Below are 23610 nucleotides of genomic sequence, written 5' to 3' on the forward strand. Positions count from 1 at the left end.
AACTGATGCTGTCCAGAAATAGACTGATCCACCCATCCCTGTTGCTAGCAACATTCAACTTAGTTCCTTCAGAGCCATTTTGCAAACTGCTGGGAAATAATAGTGAATATATTCAAGCAAATAGTAGTAGTGATATGTTTTTGCAAATATGTGCAAAGTGGGAATGGGGTGAAAACTTCCCTTATAACTATTTGTTCTACAACTGAGAGAATGATCAATTAGCACAATAATCCCCAAGGACGTCAGTTGTGCTGCTCATGACACATAGTTGAAGGGAAATTACTGACCAGCAACAAGTTACGCTCCTGGCTGTATTTTGAACTGATCTGATGGCTGCTTCTAAGCCATTACACCAAGTGCAAAGGAATAACTTTTCTGTATCGTATGTTCACCCAATCATGCTTCCCAGAATTCTGAGCCAGTACTAAGTGTTCTTTAGGCAGCTGTGGAGGAGAGGTGTTGTGCACAAGGAACATCCATTATGTTGTTTGAACAGATTGTGTTCTGGAATTTGGTGCATTTTCTTAATGCCTCTAAAATGGAAAACATTACGTTTCTTACATTGGTGTAGAATAATGAATGTCAGATACCCCAGATAATCAAGTGTGTTAGACTTGTGCTAAGAGAGCTTTTTCTTGGGTGAGGCTCAGCAGATGGGCTTTGTTTTTACATTTTTAGAACTGACTGAGCACCATGTTTTAAGAAGGAATATTTCCTCAGGCCAGATTGGCCAGTGACCTTGAATTCTTTTGTAGTTTGTGGCATGGTTCATCCGTGTGATTCTGAGTTGTTTTTCTAAACCTTTTCAGGCCATGGTACACACTACTTCTCTTTACTTGGGGAATGCTGTAATCTTTTGGCTGGGGAGGGGGTTGTCCTATTTTTCATACTGTTTTGGAAGTCCTTGCCCCCCCACCCCCCGGTACATGAAGATGGTTTGACCAGATGACTATCCAGTTCTTCACACATCTACAGCTACAGATGATTTAATGTGTTACATTTATGTGAGTAGTAGAGCAAACTAGTTAGCTAAACTCTTTTAATGTCTATAGACAATCTAGCTGAATGGCTAGGGTGGGCTGCTACAGCAGGCTCAGCACATTCTGAAGCCAAGGCTGATTTTACACTCTGAATGCATATGAATCTGGATTCTGTTCTCCAAACATCATTTAAAATCCTCTGATAATTAAAATAAGAAAATAGATGTGGTGGCAACAACATGTCGTCAGCTTAGTTCTCAAACTCTGATGCCATTTGAAGAATGGAGTGAGATGGTATAGTGAGTCATGTTATCCTGCGCAGTTGTTACCAATGGCGTAGGAGCAAGAGTGCACCTCGTACGTCTTGGCAGCATGCAGGGAGAACTTTATATAATTCCCTGCAGACGTTGCTGCAGAATAGTTTTAATAATGGATTGTGCTCAACTCCTGCACATAGAAATGAAGGCGGGGCAGGGGGGCAAGAGCCACATAAATACATTGTTTCATTGTAGTTTTTGAAAGTGAAGTCTCCTGGGGAAATGATCTAGGATAGAGGGATTGCAGGGAGGGGTCAAATACTGGTTTATAGTATTGCAACCTTGACTCCTTCTATGTAGCTCTTGGCTAAGCAATTTTGCTTAAAGTCTAGACAAATTGCCTAAGATGGAGACCAAGGCAGCTGTCCTAATATTTCTTCTTTTGAGACTCTTTCTGTAAGGGAGGAGTGGTCTAGCAGGCAAGTGACCCATAGTCTGGTACAGTCATGGCCACTGTATCGTAGGTGGCCAGTCTGTGACGGGGTGCCAAAGTGGAACAGACAGTGGGAGTTTGCGGCACACTTGAACAGGAGTGGGGTGGGGGACAGCTATGGTCCTGGCATAGTGCAGGCTACACTTTGCTAAGCCCAATATGCATTGTTGATCATTTCCCAGATTGGCACGCTAGAGGCAAAGATGCATAAAACTATAGGGACTTGTATATAACTTGTAGAAAGCATTAGGGTAGCACACTTTGGCCGGGTTCACACAATCACAGGGGAAACCACACAGTATGGGTAGTTTCCCCCACCCCCATGCATGCCGCTCATGTGACTGGCATTTGCTTAATTACCTGTGCCATGCTATGTGTTGCCATGTCATCCAAACACCACGTGCAGTGTGGCAGGGCTGGCTTCTAACCCACCCCACAACCCATGGCTTATAGTAGGGGTTGTGGGGTGGGTTAGAAGTAGGGATGTATGAACTGAGTAAAATCCGCTCTGTCTGTATTTCATGGATTGTCAGGCTCCTTTTGTTCTGTCGTCCGCTCACAGACGGATGCGAATCATTTTTCTTCATGCAGAAAAATACAGAAATAAGTATGTAAGGGCTTTTCTAACAATTTACATAATTTACCTTAGTACGTAACATTTAGCGTATTGTCCCCCATTCCATTCAACTTTTCCTGAGCAGAAACTTGCATATTTTCCTACGAATAAATGTGCATAAATTTTGGAAAAGTTAAAAAAAAAACACATCCAAAAGTCCATGGACTCCCAGCGGCCTGAGGGGGTCACTCCACAGCAGATTCCACAGGCCAGATTCTTAGACATCTGAGCTCATTTTAGTCTGTCTTGAATTTCTCCAGCATCTCTAGTTAGAAGTCATCCCCTGCTGCACCGTGTGCCAGGTTCAGACAACATGGCAACCCACAACATGGCGTGGGTAGTTAAGCAAATGCAGATCACACAAGTGGCACGTGGGGGGGATCTACCCATACTGCGGCATTTCCCCTGCTGATTGTGCGAACCTGGCCATGCTTCTTAATTTGTCTTGTGGCATACTTACCAAGACAATTAGCCACTACTGCACAAGTTCCAAAATGAAGCATCTCATCATATGAAAAACATGAAGGATGAGGCATCAGTCTCCAAGGCCACACCTCCCAGACAGGCAGAGAGACAGACCCTAAAGATGCAGCTTCAGCACATTCTTTGCTCATGTACTGTTGAACTGCTTGCAACTGGAAACCTTGTTTGTCCCAAACAGTCTGTTCAAAACTATGGGTGGAATTTCACAGCTTCAATAAGGGAGCCCTTTGTTTGTCCCAAGTACATAGCAAGTGCCTTCTCTGTAAATACTGCCTGTGTGTTCTGTGCACCTTTGCAGCTGGACGCTTTAACCTGTAAGGCAAATGAGTGATGACCGCAATGTGTATCCAGTAAGGCTGGATTTTTGTGCCCTGTTGTGTGCATAAGATCAATTTGGCTCTCATGAGACCTACTTATGTCTTAATGGTTTACAGGATTATAGCCATAAAGTTCCAATTATATTTTCTATTCCAGGCCTCAACATTTATTTTTAACATAGTTTGGAAAAAAAACCCAATTTTGTCTTTAATCAGTTACACATGCATTTGCTTCTCAACATCCCATCCCAAACATTAGATTTCCACTGTCATTTCATAAAGGAAACTTGGCTTGATTTTATATATGTGAGCATTTTGTCCAAACTTAACAAAATATTTCAGTAGGTCTATAGCACTGTGTGTTGTCACGTCTGTCAGTTTCTTTATTTGTTTCAGATATTTAGTGTCCTCTTTTGTGGGGGGTGCATTTGGGCAAGAAACTTGACTTCCAGGTGGTTTGAATATTTGCACCCATCCACACTTGGACCATTCTGAAGTACTAGTGGCAACATGACTGAGTGGTACTCTAGTTCGGGTAATTGTATCTGAATTGTACGTTACCTTACTATCAATTGGGGCCGCGGTGGCTTAGTGGTTAAGATGCTGAACTGCAGACTGGAAGGTTGGCAAGACAGCAGTTTGAGACCCAAGTGCTGCTTGACAGAGTGAGCTCCCGTCTTCAGTCCCAGCTTCTGCCAACCTAGCAGTTCGAAAGCAAGAAATTGTAAGTAGATAAATAGGTACTGCCTCGGTGGGAAAGGTAACAGCGTTCCGTGCACCTCGGTGTTCAGTCATGCCGGCCGCATGACCACGGAAGCGTCTTCGGACAGTGCTGGCTCTTTGGCTTAGAAATGGAGATGAGCACCACACCCTAGAGTTGGGGACACCTTTACCTTTTTTTTTTTTTTACCTTTTACTATCAATTACCCTTGGTTAGATGTGAACCATTTCCTCCATGCTTCTCTCAGAGTATAGCTGCATGATACCCTGAATAACTGAAAAGCAGTGCTACTCTTCTGAGGAGGCACAATAGTACTCAGCTAGATGGACCCATGCTCTGATTCCATGCATTCATATCAGTTTCTGCAAAGAGATTGGGTCCTAAGGTTTATTCCAAGTCCTGCTGTACATTCTGGAAGTCAGACCCTTACCATTTCCTCTGCTCCTTTCCAGGCCCCTAAACGTATGTTTATTCTGCACAGAGGTGATGAAGAATGGTAACACTTGGACATCTATTGGCAAGCCTGGTGTCTGCCGTTGGTGTGGTCGGGCACCTTGCTAGGCCCACCACCCAACTGCCATGTCAGCAAACAGGAGTAAGAGCAGTAGCGCCTGCCCTTTCCCTCCCTCTAAGTTTTTGTGTTTTATTATAAGAATAAAAATGCAGAGGGACAGAGTGGGCAAGTGGTCCTCCTCCTCCTGAGCAGCAATCTATCCTTTCCATCTTCGTTTCTCCTGGTGGAGAGGAGCAGCAGCAGCAGCAGGCACCAGTTAGGAGACCCAGCCTCCATTGCTGCACATCAGCCCATGCTCTGCCCTCCTCTCTACTCACAGACCAGTGGTGCCCGCAGCTTGCACCGCTTCCAGGTGATGCAGCCTGTGTGATCAAACCTGATTGATCTGGCAGTGGAGAATGGGATGAGGCAGATGGGATAAACCAGCAGCCCTTACTTATACTCCCCTTTTTGGGTGGGGGTATATAGATTTGTTTCCCCCAATTACTGAAGCAAAGGTTGGCGCTCATGAGCACACTTACACAGTCAGAGTACACATTCCTTTAAAGACGTAGTGAGCAGCTATATCTTTTTTCTTTTTCACAGTTTGGGGGGTAGCTTTTTTGGGGGGACCCCCTGTTCGGGGATGGGAGATTTAATACTTCTCAGCAGTTATTTTAACAGCAATCCCCTGTGCAGCTGTGGGGCTTCAAAAAGAAGGAGAAGCCCCCACTGACACCAGTGGGACTTCTTCTAAATCCTGTAGTTGTGTAGGGGGAGGTTACTGGTAAAACCATTTCTGGGAAAGAACCTCCCTTCCCCACACAGGGAGTCCCGAGAAAAATCAGGATCCCCCAGCTGTATAAAAGAGAGAGAGAGAGATCTGTTTACTATGTCTTTAATGTACTGGCTGTAAAGGTGACTTGTCAAAGATCCCACCAAAATACTGGACACTTTCTATTAACAAGGGAAAGTGTGTATTTTCTGATTCAGATTTTACCATTTTGACATATGTTCGTCTTTCTTGTGAAACGTGTGCTCATGGTATCCTCCTCATGTTACTGTTGCGTTTATCTTAAGATGTACTTTAAGATACAGGTGTGGGGGGAAAAAAGTCTCTGATGGATTGTTCCTGCTGCACCCCCTAAACTGTAACCCAATCTGGCTGAAGACATGTGATTAAACATTATTTAACCCCATGAAGCATTTAGGTATTAAGAACATTTCTCAATTTGCTTGGGAGAGAAAGGAGCTTGGTAGACCTTGGCATGCAAACACAACATCACTTCATTTAGCAAGTTTGTGAAAGGAGAACAGGCAGGGGCCAAAAGTGGAATTGCTATGTGAAAGTAACTCCAACATCCCATAGAGATTAAATTACTGATAATAATTCACTCCTTCAACTTAGCTTGCACATCTTATGTATAGGCTCACTTCGGTTCCAAGCTGACGTCTTGACAGACAGTGAGGTAATGGGTAGAGATGTGATGGCAAGGTCGAAGAGAACAGGTCCTCCATTTGAACTGTGTGGAATAAGAATACCACTTCTGATGGAAGTAGGGATGTCCATCATTGTGAAATCCAGCCTTTTGGGGACTCAATGGAATTCTGCAGCATGCCTGACTAAATTTGTATTTGCGGGCTGAGCCATGGGTTTTCCACAAATTCCGGGAACTTTTTGCACTGGTTTGTGTGTGCACGTGTAGAGATTTATGCAAACTGCGGCCAAAATTTGTGTAAATTTGTAATTTAAGACATGTCTTACGCAAATTTTAAAAAACACAGAAAATCCACTAAGTGGTCCAACTCATTGCAGACCGAGTCAGGCTCTGCAGCAGAGAACAGACCAAAGTCCAGGAGGCCGAACCAGTGAAAGCTCATTGAGCTCCACCCACCAAACAGATTCCTACAACGTCCCTAGATGGATGACAAATAAGAGGAAGGTTGGGCAGAGCCAGTGGGGCTTTAAAAAAAATCTTGCTAGGGCCAACACTTAAAAGAATCTTGCTACACAATTGATATTAATACCTGACTTCATCTGTTCTTGCCCCCCTCCCCAAATAGTGCCACCTGAAGCAAGTCACTTCATTCTGCTGCATGGCAGAGCCAAACCTGACCAGGGCACAATATGATATTGTAGTGAGGTGTTCTGGTTTGTGGATTTGGATTTTTTACATTGTTGTTCTAGACCAGGGGTGAGCAATGCTTTTTCTGTTGAGGGTTGCATTTCTTCATGGGTAATCTGTTAGGCGCCGCACATCAGCAGTAGGCAGGGCCAAAGCCAGCAGTGGGCAGGGCCAGAACCATAAGTGACTGTGGGTCACCCCTTTTCCTTTTTTTTTCTGCCACCCCTCTCTCTCACACACTTTCTGCCACTCTCTCTCTCTCTCTCTCTCTCCCCCTCTCTCTTTCTTCCCACCCAGTAGGCTGCCAGGGAGGGGAAAGATCGCTCTTGCTCAGGGTCTGAACTGATTGCATGCAGAGTGCTTTTGAAATTAGGCAAAGGAACACATGCAGCCCCACGGCCAGAAGTTTCCCACCCCTGTTCTAGATGCTGAACAAGACCATTGACTCCACCACCCCCACTGCCTTGCTGGACTGCCAAATTAATCCTACATGGGCTAGACGATTTATTTAGTGCTGAGAAAGAATTTTCCTATGGGTCAGGTTTACTTTGACTCCGAAGTGCTTTGCCTTCCTCTAGATGGGTACGGAACGGCTTGGTTTGGCTTGGCTGTTTAAGCTACATGAGTTTGCTTTGATCTGAGTTGAAAATGGCCTTTAGGTCTATTCCAGCCTTTCAGTTCTGTAGAATAGTAGTGCACGAAACCAAAGTTCGGGGTGAAATGAAATGCTTCAAAGTTCATGGTTTTTACTAGAGTGTTAACTTTATAGTGCAGCCCTTTCCATTCAGGCTAATGGTTGCTTCTGAAGAAGAATTCATAGGACTGTTTCCATCTAATTAGGATCAGATGTGTATCAGCTTCTGGTCTGTTTACTTCTGTGCCATAATTACAAATGCATGTTCAGCTCAATGTACCTCTTCTCCTTCCCTGCCATTAGCAGTGCCTGCAGCAGGCTATCTATACAAAACCTTTCAAAATGAGTTGGCTCCTTTGGTTTTCTTTTTATTATTATTTAGTGCAACCGGCTGCCATGGGTGAACGTCATGTCGGGCGAATCTCCCTCCTGCTGTGTGAAAGTGTAACTAAATTTAAATTCTCTGACTGGGAATACTGTGAAGCAAAGTTTTCCAGATCTCTCTTGGGCCAGAAAATGGAAATCTGTGCCTCTTGGGGCTCAAGACGAAATGGTGCTAGCAACGGCTGTGGTGTCATCTGTGCTGCTTTGTCTTGTTTCTCATTCCTTTTGAAACAATTAAAGGAGTCTTGGTCTACTTACTCTGTTACAATTGGCTTGGGATCTTTGAGTATTGAACTTCGATGCACACACATGCCCCTGATTTTGGTCTTGAGCATTTTCATTTGAAGAATTAGACTGCTGGTAATGGGACTCTGGGAAGCGGGACCATAGCCTCCAACACTTTGCGGAATAAAATAGGGCCAGTCCTTTGCATGATTTAGTGGGGGTCAGTCCAGCAGTGTGGCTTGTTAAACAAGGGTGCGGCCAGCACAATCCAGACTCCATGTACCATAAGCAGGAAATGGGGATTGAAGGTGCATGCAAGCAGATTGCTCCAGATGACAAAAGCAGCGAGGCAAATCACTAAAAGGCATACACACTTATACACTATATTAAATTCATAGCATTTAGAGGACGGTGGTCGCATATTATGGCTCTCTTCACACATGGCATTTTATCCCGCTACAAACTGGTCCTTTTGATTTTGGATCCTTTCCGGGATTTAGGGCTCCTTCACACCGGGCTTTTATCCTGCGATTAAGATTTCTTCTTCACGGACGTTTGTGTCTTTACATGATGCAGTGACCCTCCTGCACTAAATGCCCTTTGTTCCATTTTTAAATAGATTGCAGATAACGAGCTATCAAATTATCCCGTTGTGTTCTGCTTCAGTTTCCTCTGTCAAAGGAGTTAAAGAGGCAAGAATAGGCACGAGATCAATGACAGATGATGGAAGACTCAGATGGGGGTGTGGGGAAGGAAGCACATGTAAAGGGACTCAGTTGTGATCGTGCATTTAAAACCGAAGCAGAAAGCCCCGTTTTAAATGCAGGATTTTAGGCTGGTGTAGAAATGCCCTTTGACTGGCCCTGTATACAGGCATCTCTCATAGCACTTCTCTCCACTCTATACCTTTTAATGGCTGGGTGGAGCTGCATGGAAAAACCAGGACAGAAGGGGGCTGCTGGCTCCATGCCCCCTCCCCTCCCCTGATCATAAGTTCCTGTAACATAATTGATGGCTCCACCTGTCCCTCCACTCCTCCACAGCAGGAGGGAAGTCGGAAGCCCTTCTAGTGAACAGGATAGTGGGCTATGGGAGCTGGTCCCCTGCCCCCCTCCTTCCTCCGACTTTGTGGCAAGGGAGAGAGAGTCTTCTCGGTGGCTTAGCCCAAGGTTGCTGGCACTGCTAGTCCTTCTCTGCTAAATATGTCAGTGTGTGATGGACTTAAATGCCAGCATATTGGTTGCACTACTGAGTTTGAAGGGAATACCAATTTCCGGGTCCCCAACTACAGAAGTAAGAAATCCACAAACGGACTTGTATATAGTCAATGCACCAAGCCCTCCCTAGAGGCCCCCACCCCAGGCGACTGCTTCACAGTGACACCTTCTTCATTAGACCTGGCTTGCTTCCCTTCCCTCCTACCCTGTGCTGTTGTTGCTCTTCTCCCTTATTGGCTTCCCAGAGACCCTGGAAGGCGGGCTAGAAGAAGAGATAGTGGCTGGCTGGCTTTCCAATCATACAGATGTTTTCACAGGCATGAGTGCAAGTCCATTCAATGGCTGTATGAAAAAAGCCCATCAAACTGGTGAGCAAAAGGGAGAAGAAGCAGTCAGTGAAGTAAGTGGGAGGTGGAAGTTCCCAGTAAATGCATTGAAGGACATGGGAGACCCTAAGACTGCTACTCTAAGTAGACTTACAATGCACTCCTATGCATGCCTACTCAGAAGCAAGCCACATGGCACTTACTCCTAGGAAAGGAAAGCCTTACAGCCAATGAGTTTACTCAGAAGTAAGCATTGCCATGTTCAGGGGGATCTCGGAGAAGCATTTGGGATGGTTAACCACTTTACAGTTCAAGTGGCTGTAGTGGAATGGAAGAGAGGCAGAAACAGTCACTGGGAGCGTTGTCAGTGACCTGTCCCCACCCTCCCACCGATTTGTTATCATGACAGTGTTGTTCAACACTGCCCAGCAACACCCCTAGCACACACTCACACAAAACGGGAGACAAAGTGCTAAAGGGGAAATACACAGGAGGGAAATGGCGATTTCAATCGCAAGCACAGAAAATACCGGGTTTTCCCCATTCTCAGATAACCTGGGAAGAGGGAGGGGAACTGTGAGATAGCAGCAGGAGAGCAGCAGCGTCGTTTAAAGCTCCGGCGAAAACCAGTGATTAAAGAAGAACAATCCTGCTAAAAAAACCAATGTGTGAAGGTGGCCAAAATCTAAGAAATGCTGGGGCACAGCAATAAGGGACTAGCCAAAGTTCAGCCACTTATTGAAATAACCGTTCGCCTCTGAGTATATGTGGGGGTGGGGGGTGCTCTCCACTAAGCAACTAGAGCCTCTCTACCACAGCGGAGAACCAGTGTGGTGTAGTGATTAGAGTGTTGGACTGGGTCTCGGGAGATCTGGGTTCTAGTCCCCACTCGGCCATGAAGCTCACTGAGTGACTTTGGGCCAGTCACTGACTTTCAATCTAACTTACCTCATAGGGTTGTTGTGAGTATAAAATGGAGAGGAGGAGGATTATGTGAGCCGCCTTGGGTTCCTTGGAGGAAAAAATGCAGGATATAAATGTAATAATAAATCATAATAAAACTTCTCCTCTAAACACTTATAGTGCAATCCTATACATGTTTACTTGGAAGTAGGTCTCACTGTGACTGCAGCCTTCAAATAAAAAATAGGACTTATCTATCACATAGATGTAAATCCCAGTACCTTCATCCCTTTAGAAATGTAAGCACTGCCCCCACTTCCAGTGCCAGAAAACTACAGCTAGGGAATATGTATGTAGGGTTCCCCTCTTCCAGTTCTTGTTTCCCTCCTCACTTTCCTTCCAGCAATTCCATCCCACCCACCCTCTTTCTTGTCTATTTCACTTCCCCCACTTTCAACTGAATTAGTGCCAGGACTTCACAAAGCTTATCTGTTTCCAATACCAGAGCTGAGTACGGGGTGGGGGGTGGGGATTATCTACTGACTGTGTGAAGAATGCCCTTTCCTCTCCACTGAACAATTGCATTCCCCCTTCTCCTTGCATACATAGAATATAAATTATGTTGCCTCTGAGCATGTGCTTAGCCCAGGATTTTCAGCATAAGGGCTCAACACACCAGCCTTTTTTTCTCTTTTGCAAAAAATCTGCTCCTGATTTCTCATCTCTCCACTTCCCTCATTTCATCTGCCAAATTCCAAAATTAAAGGTGTCTCTCTCGATTAATCTTTTAAAAGCAACTTATCAGCAGAGTGGAAGAAGGCATACTACTACTACTATAGGGGCTGGACTCGATGGTCTTATAGGCCCCTTCCAACCCTACTATTCTATGATTCATACTATTCTATGATACTACTACTTATCATCATCATCATCATCTAATGCAGTTAATAATTTTGAGTGAGTAGAAGGCTCAGCTCTTGCTCAAATTTCCCCTGCCCTCTATCGCCTAGTCCTGCAAACTTGACGTGCTGATCCATCTATATTTCCCTCAATATGTACATGCTGAGAGAAGCAGAGAAAACTGGCTAATAGTAAAAGCATCTAGTTAGTTTGCACTTCACAAGGACACTTTGAGAAGAAAGATCAGGAATTTATTTGCTTGATGGAAGTTTCTTTGCTTGCCTCAATGAGAACCTGTATAGTTTTGAGATCAGTTAGTTTTTTAGCAACTTCATAAGCTAAAGAATATCAAAGGCAAGAAATTATCTAACCTTCTGCAAAGTGTTAATTTCAGCCTAATAGGGAACTTTTAATGAAGTATATTTACAGTGTATGTTTCATGCCCTGTAAATGCCTTCATATACTGTATTACTTCTATCTAAAACAGCCAAATCTGGCATTGGCTAAATCTGGTTTAATGATGTATTTCATCGTCTCTATCCTTTGGCAAATAGAACTGAAAAGGAGGTAGGCAATTTAAGATGTCACACATTTAGTTAAATGTGTTCGTAAAATACCAGCACCGCCGCCAATACAGCTTAAAAGAGGACTTGATATATGTTGTAAGACAACTTCAGATCAATTGGATGGGAAAGAGTTAAATATTAGTTTACTCTAGTAATTAGTAGACCTTTTAAAAACATGACCAGGTTTTTGGGGAGGGAGAAGAATGCAGTGATATCTAATTCCAGAAAAGTATGGATCACTGTGCCATTAATATTTCAATTTGGGGGTATTGCTTAGTGGCAGCACTGTGAAAAGCAGCTTTTTATAAACTTTGAATGAATTCAAATCTGAGCGTTTGAATCTACATTTTAATTATTTTGATTTCATATTCTAGAGGTCTTCCAAAGGATGTGGACACTCAGGGCTATAACGTTGGGCTACATGGGTTACACAACATGTTTAGAATAACTTAATAGGGCCATCTGGGTATGGATAATGGAATTGCTGGAGATTTTTACTAGAAATACAATATATTCTTGTGCATAGGTCAGGAACTTGGTCACTTTATTTTCAATAGCAATGCATATTTCATAGAAAATGTGCAGTTCTAGATGGTCCTACTTGGTGAATAGGGAGGGAAAACATTTTTCTCCCCCAGCCTCACCTCTCCAGACTCCCCTCCCCACCCTGCTATATAGCTATAAAATGTTTGGATTTGGGGCTGGCAACAAGCCCCAAACCTGAGCACAGCAGGGGAAGCCTCAGTGTCCTTTTAATGCCACCCCTCCTGAAAATACCTTATCCCTGACCCACCCATGGACAGATCAATGAGGCCTACAAAGGTCTACAAGACTCCTGTTCCAGGACAACTAGAATACTCCTCTTAAAGGGTGGGGATACACTACAACATTTTGTTACAGGTCCTACTTGTATCTATATTATATTGTTATTTTTATTCTGAGAAGTGGTAAAACCCTGGGTTTGAAGAACTGGAAGCTGTTCTGTGAGTGTGTGTGTTTATGCATGTGTATAATGACGACTCTTCTGTACTTATCCTTGCAGGTTGGTGGTTTGTAAGCACATCAGAAGAGCAAGGCTGGGTCCCTGCCACATACCTGGAATCCCAAAGTGGAATTAGAGATGATTCTGAAATTAACATGTCCAAAGGAGGGGAAGGTAAGAATGCTGAGGATAGTTTCAGGGGTGATTGTTCTGTGTAAGAGATCATAATAAAAACCCACTGTTATCCTATAAGAAAGAGTATACCTGTGCTAAGGATCAGCATAAAGTCTAGTTAGGTGTTCAATGGTAGCTATTCATTAAAAGAGCAAATTGGAAGATGAAAGCATTGTTAATGCCATCATGGCTATCATGATTAGGTGTGTGGTAATAGGAGCTATAGAAGTAATGGTCATTCTTTATACATGTTGCTATATAACTCTAAAGCAGGTGTGGACAACCTGTAGCCCTCCAAATCTTTTGGCCTATAACTCTCATGATCCTTCACCATTGGCTTTGTTACCTAGGGCGGATCAGAGTTGTAGGCCAAAACATCTGGAGGGCCACAAGTTACCCACCCCTGCTCTAAAGCATAATAAAAAATATTCTACAAAATGTTCATTCTATGTGATAATGCTGGTGTAGAGTTTCTAGCATTGTGTGGTTGATGATGCTTGTGATAAATATGTAATCATGGATCCATGTTCTTTCATAAGAGGCATATCATAGCATCTGAGTGCTTTTCCCCACCCCCTTTTCCATTAAATTTCTCATAGAAGAGGGGGGAGTGAGAGTGTGTATATACTGTCTATGAAACTCTCTCTTCATTTTAAAACCCTCCCTCCCTGATGTGTATACATGCATAATTCATTGCAAATACTATATTACAATATTGAAATTATTCTGGGTTTGTCCTGACTTACAAGTCCTTTTAGTCTAATAATGCTATAAAATCCTACATATAGCCTGTCTCCAAAAGGTGTTGTTTTTCGTTGCCCTATTTTGGTTAGTGCTAATTGAATCCATCCTCTCCTATCAGAGTATTTGTTTCCTTTCAGTATAAACTCCCTTATTGTCTTATTCCATCACGTTTACTTCATCATCTGAGCCATAAATAACTGTGCACAAAGGATGCTGTTCCAAAACAGTTGTATACAGTATAATGGTTCCCCTCAATCTTCGTGAGAACTCATGGCATTGTGTATGTTGCTGCTGTTGCACCAGAAAAAAACGTTCATATCCACAGATGGGAATTACAACCATGTTTATATAAACATCCTGAGAAATGCATCTTTATTTAGAATTCAGAGCACTACTATAATAAGCAAGTGCAGGTGCATGAGAGAAATGGTGAAACTTGAAGTTATGAACATGCTCCTTAGTCACAAGCCACCATCACCCCTTCCACTTCCAGGTCCTACTAGAATATTTTCCTCTACCTCGGGAATGAAGGCCTGCAGCAGTTCCTTCAAGGCACTGATCAGCATCTTAACAGAGGGATGCAGAAACCTTTCCATGAGGGTTCTTGAACATATGGCCAAGGGCCTTATCATATCAAGACCTGTTGGGGTCCCAGGTGCAACCTGTGGCACTCTGACATACATCAGATTATTGAATCATCTTTAGAGCTAGAAAGCAAAGCCTTCACTGTGCCAAAGGGGGTGGAGTACCAATGGCTGATACTGCATGCCACAGCATCAGCTTCTCCCCAACTCCATTTAAATTAATAGTGCAGGTGTCAAAGAGCAGGAAAACGTTTATTCTGCATTTCAACAGCATTTGCAGCCAAGGAGAGGGGATGGATGGTGGTGGCCTGTGGCCAATTGAGGAAGAGACTTAGATGACAAGGAAGGTTACACTGTCCAGGTTCAGACAATCATGGGGGTAAAAGAAGCCATTGTGGCTTCTCCCCCACCACTACCACCCCTGCATGCGCTGAGCACGTTACTGTAATTTGCATAATTACCTATTGTTTGAACCCAGGGCGCAGCGTGGTGGGGGTGGCTTCGTACCCACCCTACAACCCAAGACATGCAGTAGTGGTTGTATGGTGGATACGAAGCTATCCCCACTGCACCATGTGCCAGGATCAGATGACCCGGCAACCTGCACTGTAATTACGCAAATTACGCTCATGCATGCAGCACACACCGGCAGGGGCAGAAGCCATGATAGCTTCTTTTACCCCTGTAATCGTCCAAACACCCCCACACGCTGGCAGGATGGAGGAGGCAGCCATTTTTGACATGTGCAAGGATCTTGGCGGGCAAGCAGTGGTATAAAGAAAGGGGCTTAGATGGTATGTATGTGGTGGGGGGAGTTCAGTTAAGAGCAGTAGGCGGATGATCAGACTTAAGTGTGAGGACTGGTGCCCATAAAGTTATCTAAACGCTTAAGGGACACACACACTTCACATAGGAATGCTTTCATTTCCTTAACTAAGAGAGAACTAGCAAAGTCAAAGGCTATTCCCTTCTCTTGACATCTCAGTTCATGAATTCCAGAATCAGTTTGTCAGTAAATGAATGATGGAATTAATTTGAAAGATGGCCTCAGTTATGAATGTAACTCAATTGTGTCTCTTGCCATAAAAATAAAGCATCCTCTGTGCACAATTATTTTAACCATCTCACAGTTGCAGATCTTCCCTTTTTGTTCATAATCCAGTGAATCACAGCTGTGTATCAAGTACAAGATTAATTGTTTGCTTTGATAGTAGTAGTAGTAGCAGCAGCAGCAGCAGCAGCAGCAGTAGCAGTAGTAATTTTATACTCCGCCTTTTTCCCAGTACTGGGACACAAGGCAGCTTACAAAAATTAAAATATATACAATTAAAAGATATGAAAATATCCAAAAGTTAAAATATAAATTAAATAGCAATACAATTAAAATTATATTAAAATATCAAAACAGCATTTTAAAACAGTATTTTGGCAGCTTACCCCCAGGTTCCAACTATGTCCCAAAATCCTGCTGGAACAAGAATGTTTTAGCCTGCCTCTGGAAACATCAAGGAGGGAGCCATCCTAGCCTCCCTGAGAAGGGTGTTCCACAGCCATGGGGCAGCCACTGGGAAGGCCCTCTCCTGGGTTCCCACCAAATGTGACAGTGGTGGGACTGAGAGAAGAGCCTCCACAGAAGATCTCAGGACATGGGCAGGTTCATAAGGGAGGATACAGTCTTTCAGATAACCTGGACCGGAGCCATATAGGGCTTTATAGGTCATAGCCAGCACTTTGAATTGTGCCAGGAAACAGACTGGAAGCCAGTGAAGCTGTTTTAACAAGGGAGTTGTGTGTGCCCTGTAACCAGCCCTAGTCAACAGTCTGGCAGCAGCTCTTTGAACCAACTGCAGTTTCCGAACACTCTTCATAGGCAGCCCCATGTAGAGCACGTTGCAGTAATTCAAACAAGATGTAACTAGGGCATGTGAAACCTTGGCCAGATCAGACATCTCCAGGAACGGGTGCAGTTGGCGCACTAGTTTTAACTGTGCAAAAGCACTTGATATGACATGTTCTTCTTGAATCTCATAAATGTAAAGAGAGAGAGAGACAGAGAGATTGGAAAGTTGGTCTCAAAGCACATGCCATCTCTCCCAAGCTAACAGGTTGTTGTCACAATTCCTTCCTTCCTCAAACCCCTTACAGCTGTTCTTATTGTAGTTAAAATGTTTTAATGTAGTTATCTTTGTGGCGGGGGCTGTATTTACAGATCCCAAGTGGTGTTCCCTCACCCACAGTGCCCACACTCCCATGGTACTTGCCCCCAGTAAACTCTCTGCATCATACCAGGTCTTTGTAGAGGCCTCTGGACAGAAGGAAGCCAATGGTTCCATCAGTGTGTATTAGCATGTAGAGGCCTCTCTAAAGGTTTCCTCCTGCATGGTACAGATTTGGACCTCTCCTCTGCCTCTACGGAGTCATCCATGGAGCAGGCTGCAACCTTGGCATGGCCCTGAATTCTTAGGCCACAAAGATGCCCGATGAACCTGCAGTTTGAGCAAAGGCACCACTTTATTTTTGATGTCTGTTGTTTTTATGGCCTTTGATGATTGACGTCCACTAAATGTGTTATGGAAACCCCTGTTTTATGTGCCTGAGCCTCAACTAGTAAACCCATTTATTACAACTTGTAAACTAATCTCATTGTATTATTACATCTCATTCTTGCTAACACAAGATCAGTCTTTGCAATTATCATGTTTTTGTTGGGCTTTTTTTTGTTCTCTATTCATCCATCCGTTTTTGTTTTTCTTTCTTTCCTCTTTTATGTTTTCATCCATTTTCCAAAATAGTTTCTAAGCGACGCAAGGCTCACCTGAGGCGCCTGGACCGGCGATGGACACTGGGAGGGATGGTCAACAGGCAGCAGAGTCGAGGTGAATAGCTTTCTGGGACATAGTCCCTTGAAAGGCGCACAAGCTTTTTGCTGCTGCTTCTCTTGCAATTTGTCATTGCTAAGAATGGCTGGCGGTGTGTCCCATTTGATTGAGTCTTGTTTCCTTTGCAATAGAAACAAGCCTCTGTACAGCAAAGATAGTGTTTTGATGCTGCCTGCTGTGCATGTCAAGATGAGAGCCAGTCACAAAAATTAGCTCCGTAGAAAGTGTGTGCTTTCACCAGCAACTCTATTACATCTTTTAGTCTCTAGTGTCATCGCTTTTGAAGGTTCTTCAGTTGACAGAAAAAGAAAGGCATGAAAGAGCCTTTCTGATAATTCTGCATTTGAAATAAATGTTGCTTTTTTATTCCATTTTACAAATGTAGGTTAAAAAAATTTTTTTTAGAATTTCTTCTGAAGGCACTGTGAATCCTCCTATATTTTCAAAGGTGGGGCTTGTTCAAACTGTGCTAGTTACTGTCACTTTGAAACTCCAGGACACATAGCAGCTGGACATGTGGGCTAAAGAAAGAAGTACTCTAAATAATTTGCTGATTGCTCATGTGCTTTGTGGATTGGGCTTTTCCAGGGAAGATAGGGAGAGGTATTATCATGTGGTTTACAAAGGTGCACCAAGAGCCTGACCTGTTTTATATGCACTTCCCAAAAAAAGAGGAAAGGGAGAAGAGGAAAGGGTCTAAAGTAGCCTTTCCCAATCGTAGGTCCCCAGATATTGTTAGACTGCAAGTCTCGTCATGCCTGACCATTGGGCATGATGGCTAGACATGATGGGAGTTGAAGTCTAACATCTGGAGACCCAAAGTTGGAAAGGTTGGTCTAAAGGAAGCAAGCAGACTGCATGTCTAGAAATTAAGGCTGTAGTTGAGCAAAGGAATGTTGAAGGCAACAGTTTTAATAAAGGGGGTTGCTGTGCTTGAACCCCTAACAATGTATATTATCTTGGAGGTGAGCATTAGGGTCAGAGGATGTGTGCCAACTTTCTGGGTATACTTTAGAATCTAGGAATCTTACCTAGACTTCAAAATAGATTAGAAAACCTTGTATCCCTGCAAATTGGACCTGATGAGTGCTGTATTCAGTATTAAGTCTGGATATATTTTAGACCACCGTTGTGTGCATTAGCTTGTAATTTGTCTCTTCAAGGGTTTTTCAGACCTGGTGTATATGCCCTAGAATTTGCACTGGAAAAAGTGCACTGTATCAGAAGGTTAAAGCCCATATCTTAAAGATTGTTGGTGATCATGCTATACAGGATGACACACAAAGCTGTATCAGTTCTTTGTAGGTCTGTATGTACACTCTTGTATGTTGCAAAAACACGTGCCAATTATTTTGCTGCATATAAATGCTATAGGAAGACAGCACCAATTGGGGCTTCTCGTGCATGTTTGTTCTTCATAGAGGAATACCAGGCATTGCCATTTCTTATATAGAAACAAGATTCTTCTAGGAAATTCATCTTCCCTGACTCTATATCACATCTTATCAAGAATATTTGCAGAAGTCATAAACCTTCCAAGGAACATTTGATGCTCCTGCTTTACTGCCTTGCAGGAAGGGATCTATCCTGTTCAGTTGCCAAAGCTGGAGTATACATAAAGGGAGGCAAGAGAGCCATAGGACTTGTAGTAAAACTCCTTAAGTCTTTATGACTGTCATGAAACTTGTAGGCCACCCCTTGGCCTTTGGACAATCCCTTGGAGGTGGCCATCACAGACACTGTGTATATTTCAGGCTTGAAGGTACTGAATTACTGCCATTTGGAGATCCAGTTGTCTTAAGGGCTCATCCTAGCAAAAACACCAATGAAGGAAGAACTTGTACTGTGGTAAACAATAAATGAGAGGATTTGTCCGATGTGAAACTGCTCTAAAACATTAACATCAGATCATCTTTGAAGGACTGTTGGCTCTGAGCCACAGAATGACTTTGTCTTGATGGAGGTTGTTTGAGCAAAGGGGAAGGAGGGACAAGGAGATGGATGGCACAAAGAGACAGCACAAAGAGACTGCTGACTGAAGGGAAAGTATTTTTAAAGATAATTCTTCTGTGGTTTGGAAGACACTGGATTTGAGCTATTGCGTTTTGCATAGGAGCCTTAATTAGATCATTCCCCAAACTGCATGCCGCTGCCCCCAGTCTTTCGAAGCAGGATCAGGTCACGCAATGATGTTCCATAATATGATACATAGACATAACCTAAACATGTGGATAGCTTTCCCTGCCTCGGCCCTTTTGTGTCACAGAACATTATTAGAACACAGAGCCAGGAAATGGTGAGTTCCAGTTCTACCTGTGTCTCGCTTCAGCCACAAGAAATGCAATGGTGCTGTGGCTGTTGCTTTTTATGCCAGCCGGTTTGGATGTGGAAATAAACACAAGGTCTTTTCCTCAAAAGAATGTCTGCCCAGGTGAAACAGCTCCCAAGTAGAGTCCATTTTAAACTGCTCCCTCTGGTAGATTTGTATATTTGTGTAAAGTACTTGGGTAATGTCTGGCTCAGCAGCAGCAGCAGCGTTGAGGAGGAAGCAATGGCACTCAGCAGCGACGGCTCCAGCGAGCCACAGGAGGGTGCCAGCCACTCTTAGGGCGGGCTGTTTTTGTTTGTTTGTTTGTTTGTTTTTGTTTGTTTGTTCCCCCCCTGGAACTCGTGGGGCCATCACTCTCGAGTGGGGGGAGGGAGTAGTTCCCTGCATCCCCCCCGCTTGCCCCTAGGGCCGCTGACTGCAGCGGCTGACCCTGCAGGCCCTCGCCGTGCCTATCGGGGGGGGGGAGTTTCCCATGCCCCGTATGGCCCGGATTCTGCTGCGCTTTGCAGCGGGCGGCTGCAGCGCTGCCTTGCCGGCCCAGCGGTGGGATTTTCACCAAGCTTGCTCCCTCCGGGCTTCCTGCGCCTTCTGTGGAGCCCCATTTTGCCCAACGAGGGAGTTTTCCCTCACCCCGAGCAGCCTGGAAATGCCACCTTTCTCGGTGGCGGCGACAGCCTCCCGCTCCAACTGGAAGAGGGGTGAGTTTTCTTCCGCCTTGCCTGAATTGCCACCTTTTCACGGGCTTTTTCCTGTGCCTCAGAGCAGCCCATTTGCCTCTGACTGAGGCCCCTGTATTGCTGCCTTTCTTGGGAGGATTTTTCCCATGCCCCACAGTGGCCCATTTGGCTGCCATTTGCGGTGCCTGAATTGCCTCTTGGTCATTTTCCTCCTCCCCAGAGCGGCCCGTTTGGCCGAGGATGGTGGCGGCGGCGTGGCCTTGCTGTCTCAGGGAGGTAGGGGAGTGTTCCCTCACCCTGGAGTGGCTGCAGCCAACGGGGGTTCATTCCCTGAGGGTTCTTCCCATTTTGCGGGTAGTGTGGCCTGTTTGGCCAATATAGCAGGTCGGCCTACCAGCTAGCAATCGCCCCTGAGTAGCATGGCCTTGCTGTGCTACGGGCGCTTCCTGCACCTCCAGTGAGGCCCTTAGGGCTGGGGATTTCAGTGGGCAGCAGCTAAGTGGCCTTGCCACCCCTGCAGAGGGAAGGGGAGTTTTCAGTGCTATGAAGCAGCCTGAATTGCCTTTGCTGTGGGTGGCAGCAGAGCAGCCTTGCCAACCCAGAGGGGGGGGGTGCCCATGCCTCCTGAACGGCCTGCAGTGCAGTTATAATAATAATAATAACAAGCATGTGGTGGAGTTCTTTCCCCACACCTCCAAGCAATCAGTCAAAGGGCTGGATGTGCCCGATCTTGCCTGATCTCAGAAGCTAAGTAGGGTCAGCCCTGGTTTGTACTTGGCTGGGTGACCGCCTGGGAATCAGGCTTCCCACATTTAGCAGGGGGTTGGTCCCAATGGTCTTGTAGGCCCCTTCCAACCCTATGATTCTATGATCTTTGATGGCCTTGCCTGCCCAGCATCTTTTGTATTTAGATGGGAAGAGGAGGAGGAGGAGACCAAAAAAAAAAAGGGGGGGTAAAAAGGAAAGGGGAAAAAGTGCCAAGTTGTATCTAGGATATTCAGCTATCATTTTCTGCATGGGAAGTGCACGTATTTTGTTTGTTATTAGTCTCTCCCTCTCTTCCAGAGAGATCTTTTAGATGATCTCTGGAAGAAGAGATAAGGGCTTTCTTTTATTTGGCCAAATGAATACATAGCATCAGGGCTATGCACTGTGAGCAGATTTCTTCCTTTCTCACCCTCATGGGAAGGAATGGGGACATATGCATGTGGCCCCATTGCTGCAGGGGAAGTTGTGTTTGGGTGGGGAGGTGAAGACATAGATGGCCCTCTACAATTCAAAGGGTTGTTTCCATCCATTCCCACCCCACATAGAAGGTCTCCTTTCCGTGGGGAGGCAGCTTCGAATTGTGGTCTTAATTTTTCAGGTCGGAGTGCAACGTCCATAGACGGGGAGGAAAAGGGGCAAAAGGAAATGAGAAGAAAAGAAAAGTGAGAAGGGGGGAAGGGGGAAGGCCCTCCGCCTTGCCTAAGTGCCTTGCCTTGCCACGGTGCATGTGTTCGCAGATTGACCGGCGCAGCTTGTAGCGAGAGTGCTTTCTTCCCACTCCATTCCATTATGGGTTGGTGCGTGTTCCCCTGCATGTTCCAGTGCTGCATCTAGGAGGGAACAACCTGTGGGTGGGAAAGGCAAGGACCTTTCCCAGATCATGCGGCACAATTTGCCAGCTATAATGATCATCGGTCCTGATTCTTCAAGCCTGAGATTTACAGCTGATTCGGTGTCGCTGGCCCAGATTTGCCATCATTGGGTCCATCCTGCTGCCGAGAGGGGCATGGAATGACGGTTGGGATCCCTGAAGATGGTGGCCATCTCTGACCTAGGCAATGTTTTCTTGTTGGAGTATCTGCGAAGGGGCATCATGGAGTGTTTTGCTGTGTAGGTTGGGGGGAGGGTGACTAAGCAGAGGCTTGTCGCCCTCCTGTGGCGGTTCCGGGTGGGCACTCCACTGGGGGAGAGGACAGGTGAGCGGCACCGTTTCAGGTGACTGGTAAGGCCCGAGGCTCTCGGCTCCGGGTTTAGTGGCCCCGAGTTGGGAGATAAGGCTTACCTCTGAGGCTGACCCTCCTCACCCACTTGGGTTCCGTGGCTCGAGGGGTGGTGACAGGGGAAGGTCTCCCAGCCCAGAATTGGGTGGATCGAACTGCAGGGTGGCTACAGTAGACGCCATGCCACAGACGACGAATACCTCACTCTATACCTGTCATGATTACTTGTTTTCTATATGCCCGCCGGTGCTTCCTTCCCAGATTGTAATATGTCAATAAATGTGGCCCAGTTTTATCCCAACTCTATTTGTGTTGTCTCATCATTTCTCCCCCCTATGCACCCGCAATGTTGGTCTTGTTTTGGTGTGCCTGCCGGTGCTAGGTTCCGCCAACCTAGCAGTTCGAAAGCAAGAAATTGCAAGTAGATAAATAGGTACCGCCTCAGCGGGAAAGGTAACAGCGTTCCGTGCACCTCGGTGTTCAGTCATGCCGGCCACATGACCACGGAAGCATCTTCGGACAGCGCTGGCTCTTCGGCTTAGAAACGGGGATGAGCACCGCACCCTAGAGTCGGACACGACTGGTTGGGGACACCTTTTAATGTCCTTCATATAAGTACATCCCAGGATGGTTTCCCCCATGCAACAAACCATTTGTACACAAATGGTTTGTACACAACTGGTTTGTACACATTTGTACACTAGTTATGAACTGGCAGATTTTTCTCCACTGTTTCTACAAACAAATGGTTGTATTAGGGATTGGTGGTTCTGACATTCTTAATCCCATTGAGGTTCTGGTTTTTGCACCACTAAAGTTGTTCTTTCCTGGTTCTATATGGGGTTGGGGTTTAAGCACAGAAATTAAGATGTATTTTGTGTGCATTTTTCAAATGTATGCATGCACCCATTCACTAAAGCATATTTGTGCACATTTTAGAAATGTATACAGTTTTCTTTGCACAGTTTTCAAATGTGCACATGTTAATGTATGCGTTTTTGTTGTTGTTGTTTCATGGAACACATTGCAAGCTTGGAACTGCACAGATTTCCAATCAAAAATCACATTCATGTCCGCATTTGGTTCTGGGAGCTATGGCTCAGATAAGTCTGTAAAACAACAACAACAACAACAACGTGACAGTGCAGATTTCTCAACCATCCCTAGTAGCAGTATGGAGAAAATTGTCTGATCTCTGCATGTGAGGCTGGGTGGAAACAGATGCCACAGGGAGCAACTTGAAGTATTGCTATGTGGCTTCTATTTTATGTGCACCAGCTCTTAGACCTCCCCCTCAAAGAACAACAAAAATGGAACTTGCTCAGTGTTGGCCCAAACCCTGGAACACACCTAGAGAGAAGAGGAACCTTACAGATATCGAAGGTATTAGATTGCAGTAATGTGTGGAAGTAAGTGATTTGCATAGTGTGCATGTCAGCATGGTTTCCATTAACACTGGAATATATTTTTAACAAAGGCAAAGGGTTGTCAAACCTTAACATGAGCTGATGTGAGGAAGCTGACCTGAGATAAGAGTTTGAAGGTGAACAGGCTCAATGTGGTTCAGGATTTTCAGCACATTTGTCTGCTTCTTGGTGTCTTGAGTGAATCT

At 44.9% G+C, this 23610-nt stretch overlaps 1 protein-coding gene across 6 annotated transcripts in view; it reads left to right on the plus strand.

The window, feature by feature from the left end:
* Positions 1 to 23610, plus strand: part of SH3PXD2A (SH3 and PX domains 2A) — a 374731-nt gene that overhangs the window by 315585 nt on the left and 35536 nt on the right. For all 6 annotated transcript variants that reach the window (XM_084846410.1, XM_084846409.1, XM_084846411.1 and 3 more), the window contains 2 exons: positions 12684 to 12797; positions 16918 to 17001. In XM_084846410.1, coding sequence (XP_084702536.1) covers positions 12684 to 12797; positions 16918 to 17001 — 198 coding nt within the window. The remainder of the gene's footprint in view (positions 1 to 12683; positions 12798 to 16917; positions 17002 to 23610) is intronic.

Source organism: Heloderma suspectum, chromosome 3, assembly GCF_057233095.1.
Source record: "Heloderma suspectum isolate Gila_16-S chromosome 3, 16-S_ref, whole genome shotgun sequence".
NCBI classification, from domain to species: domain Eukaryota; kingdom Metazoa; phylum Chordata; class Lepidosauria; order Squamata; family Helodermatidae; genus Heloderma; species Heloderma suspectum.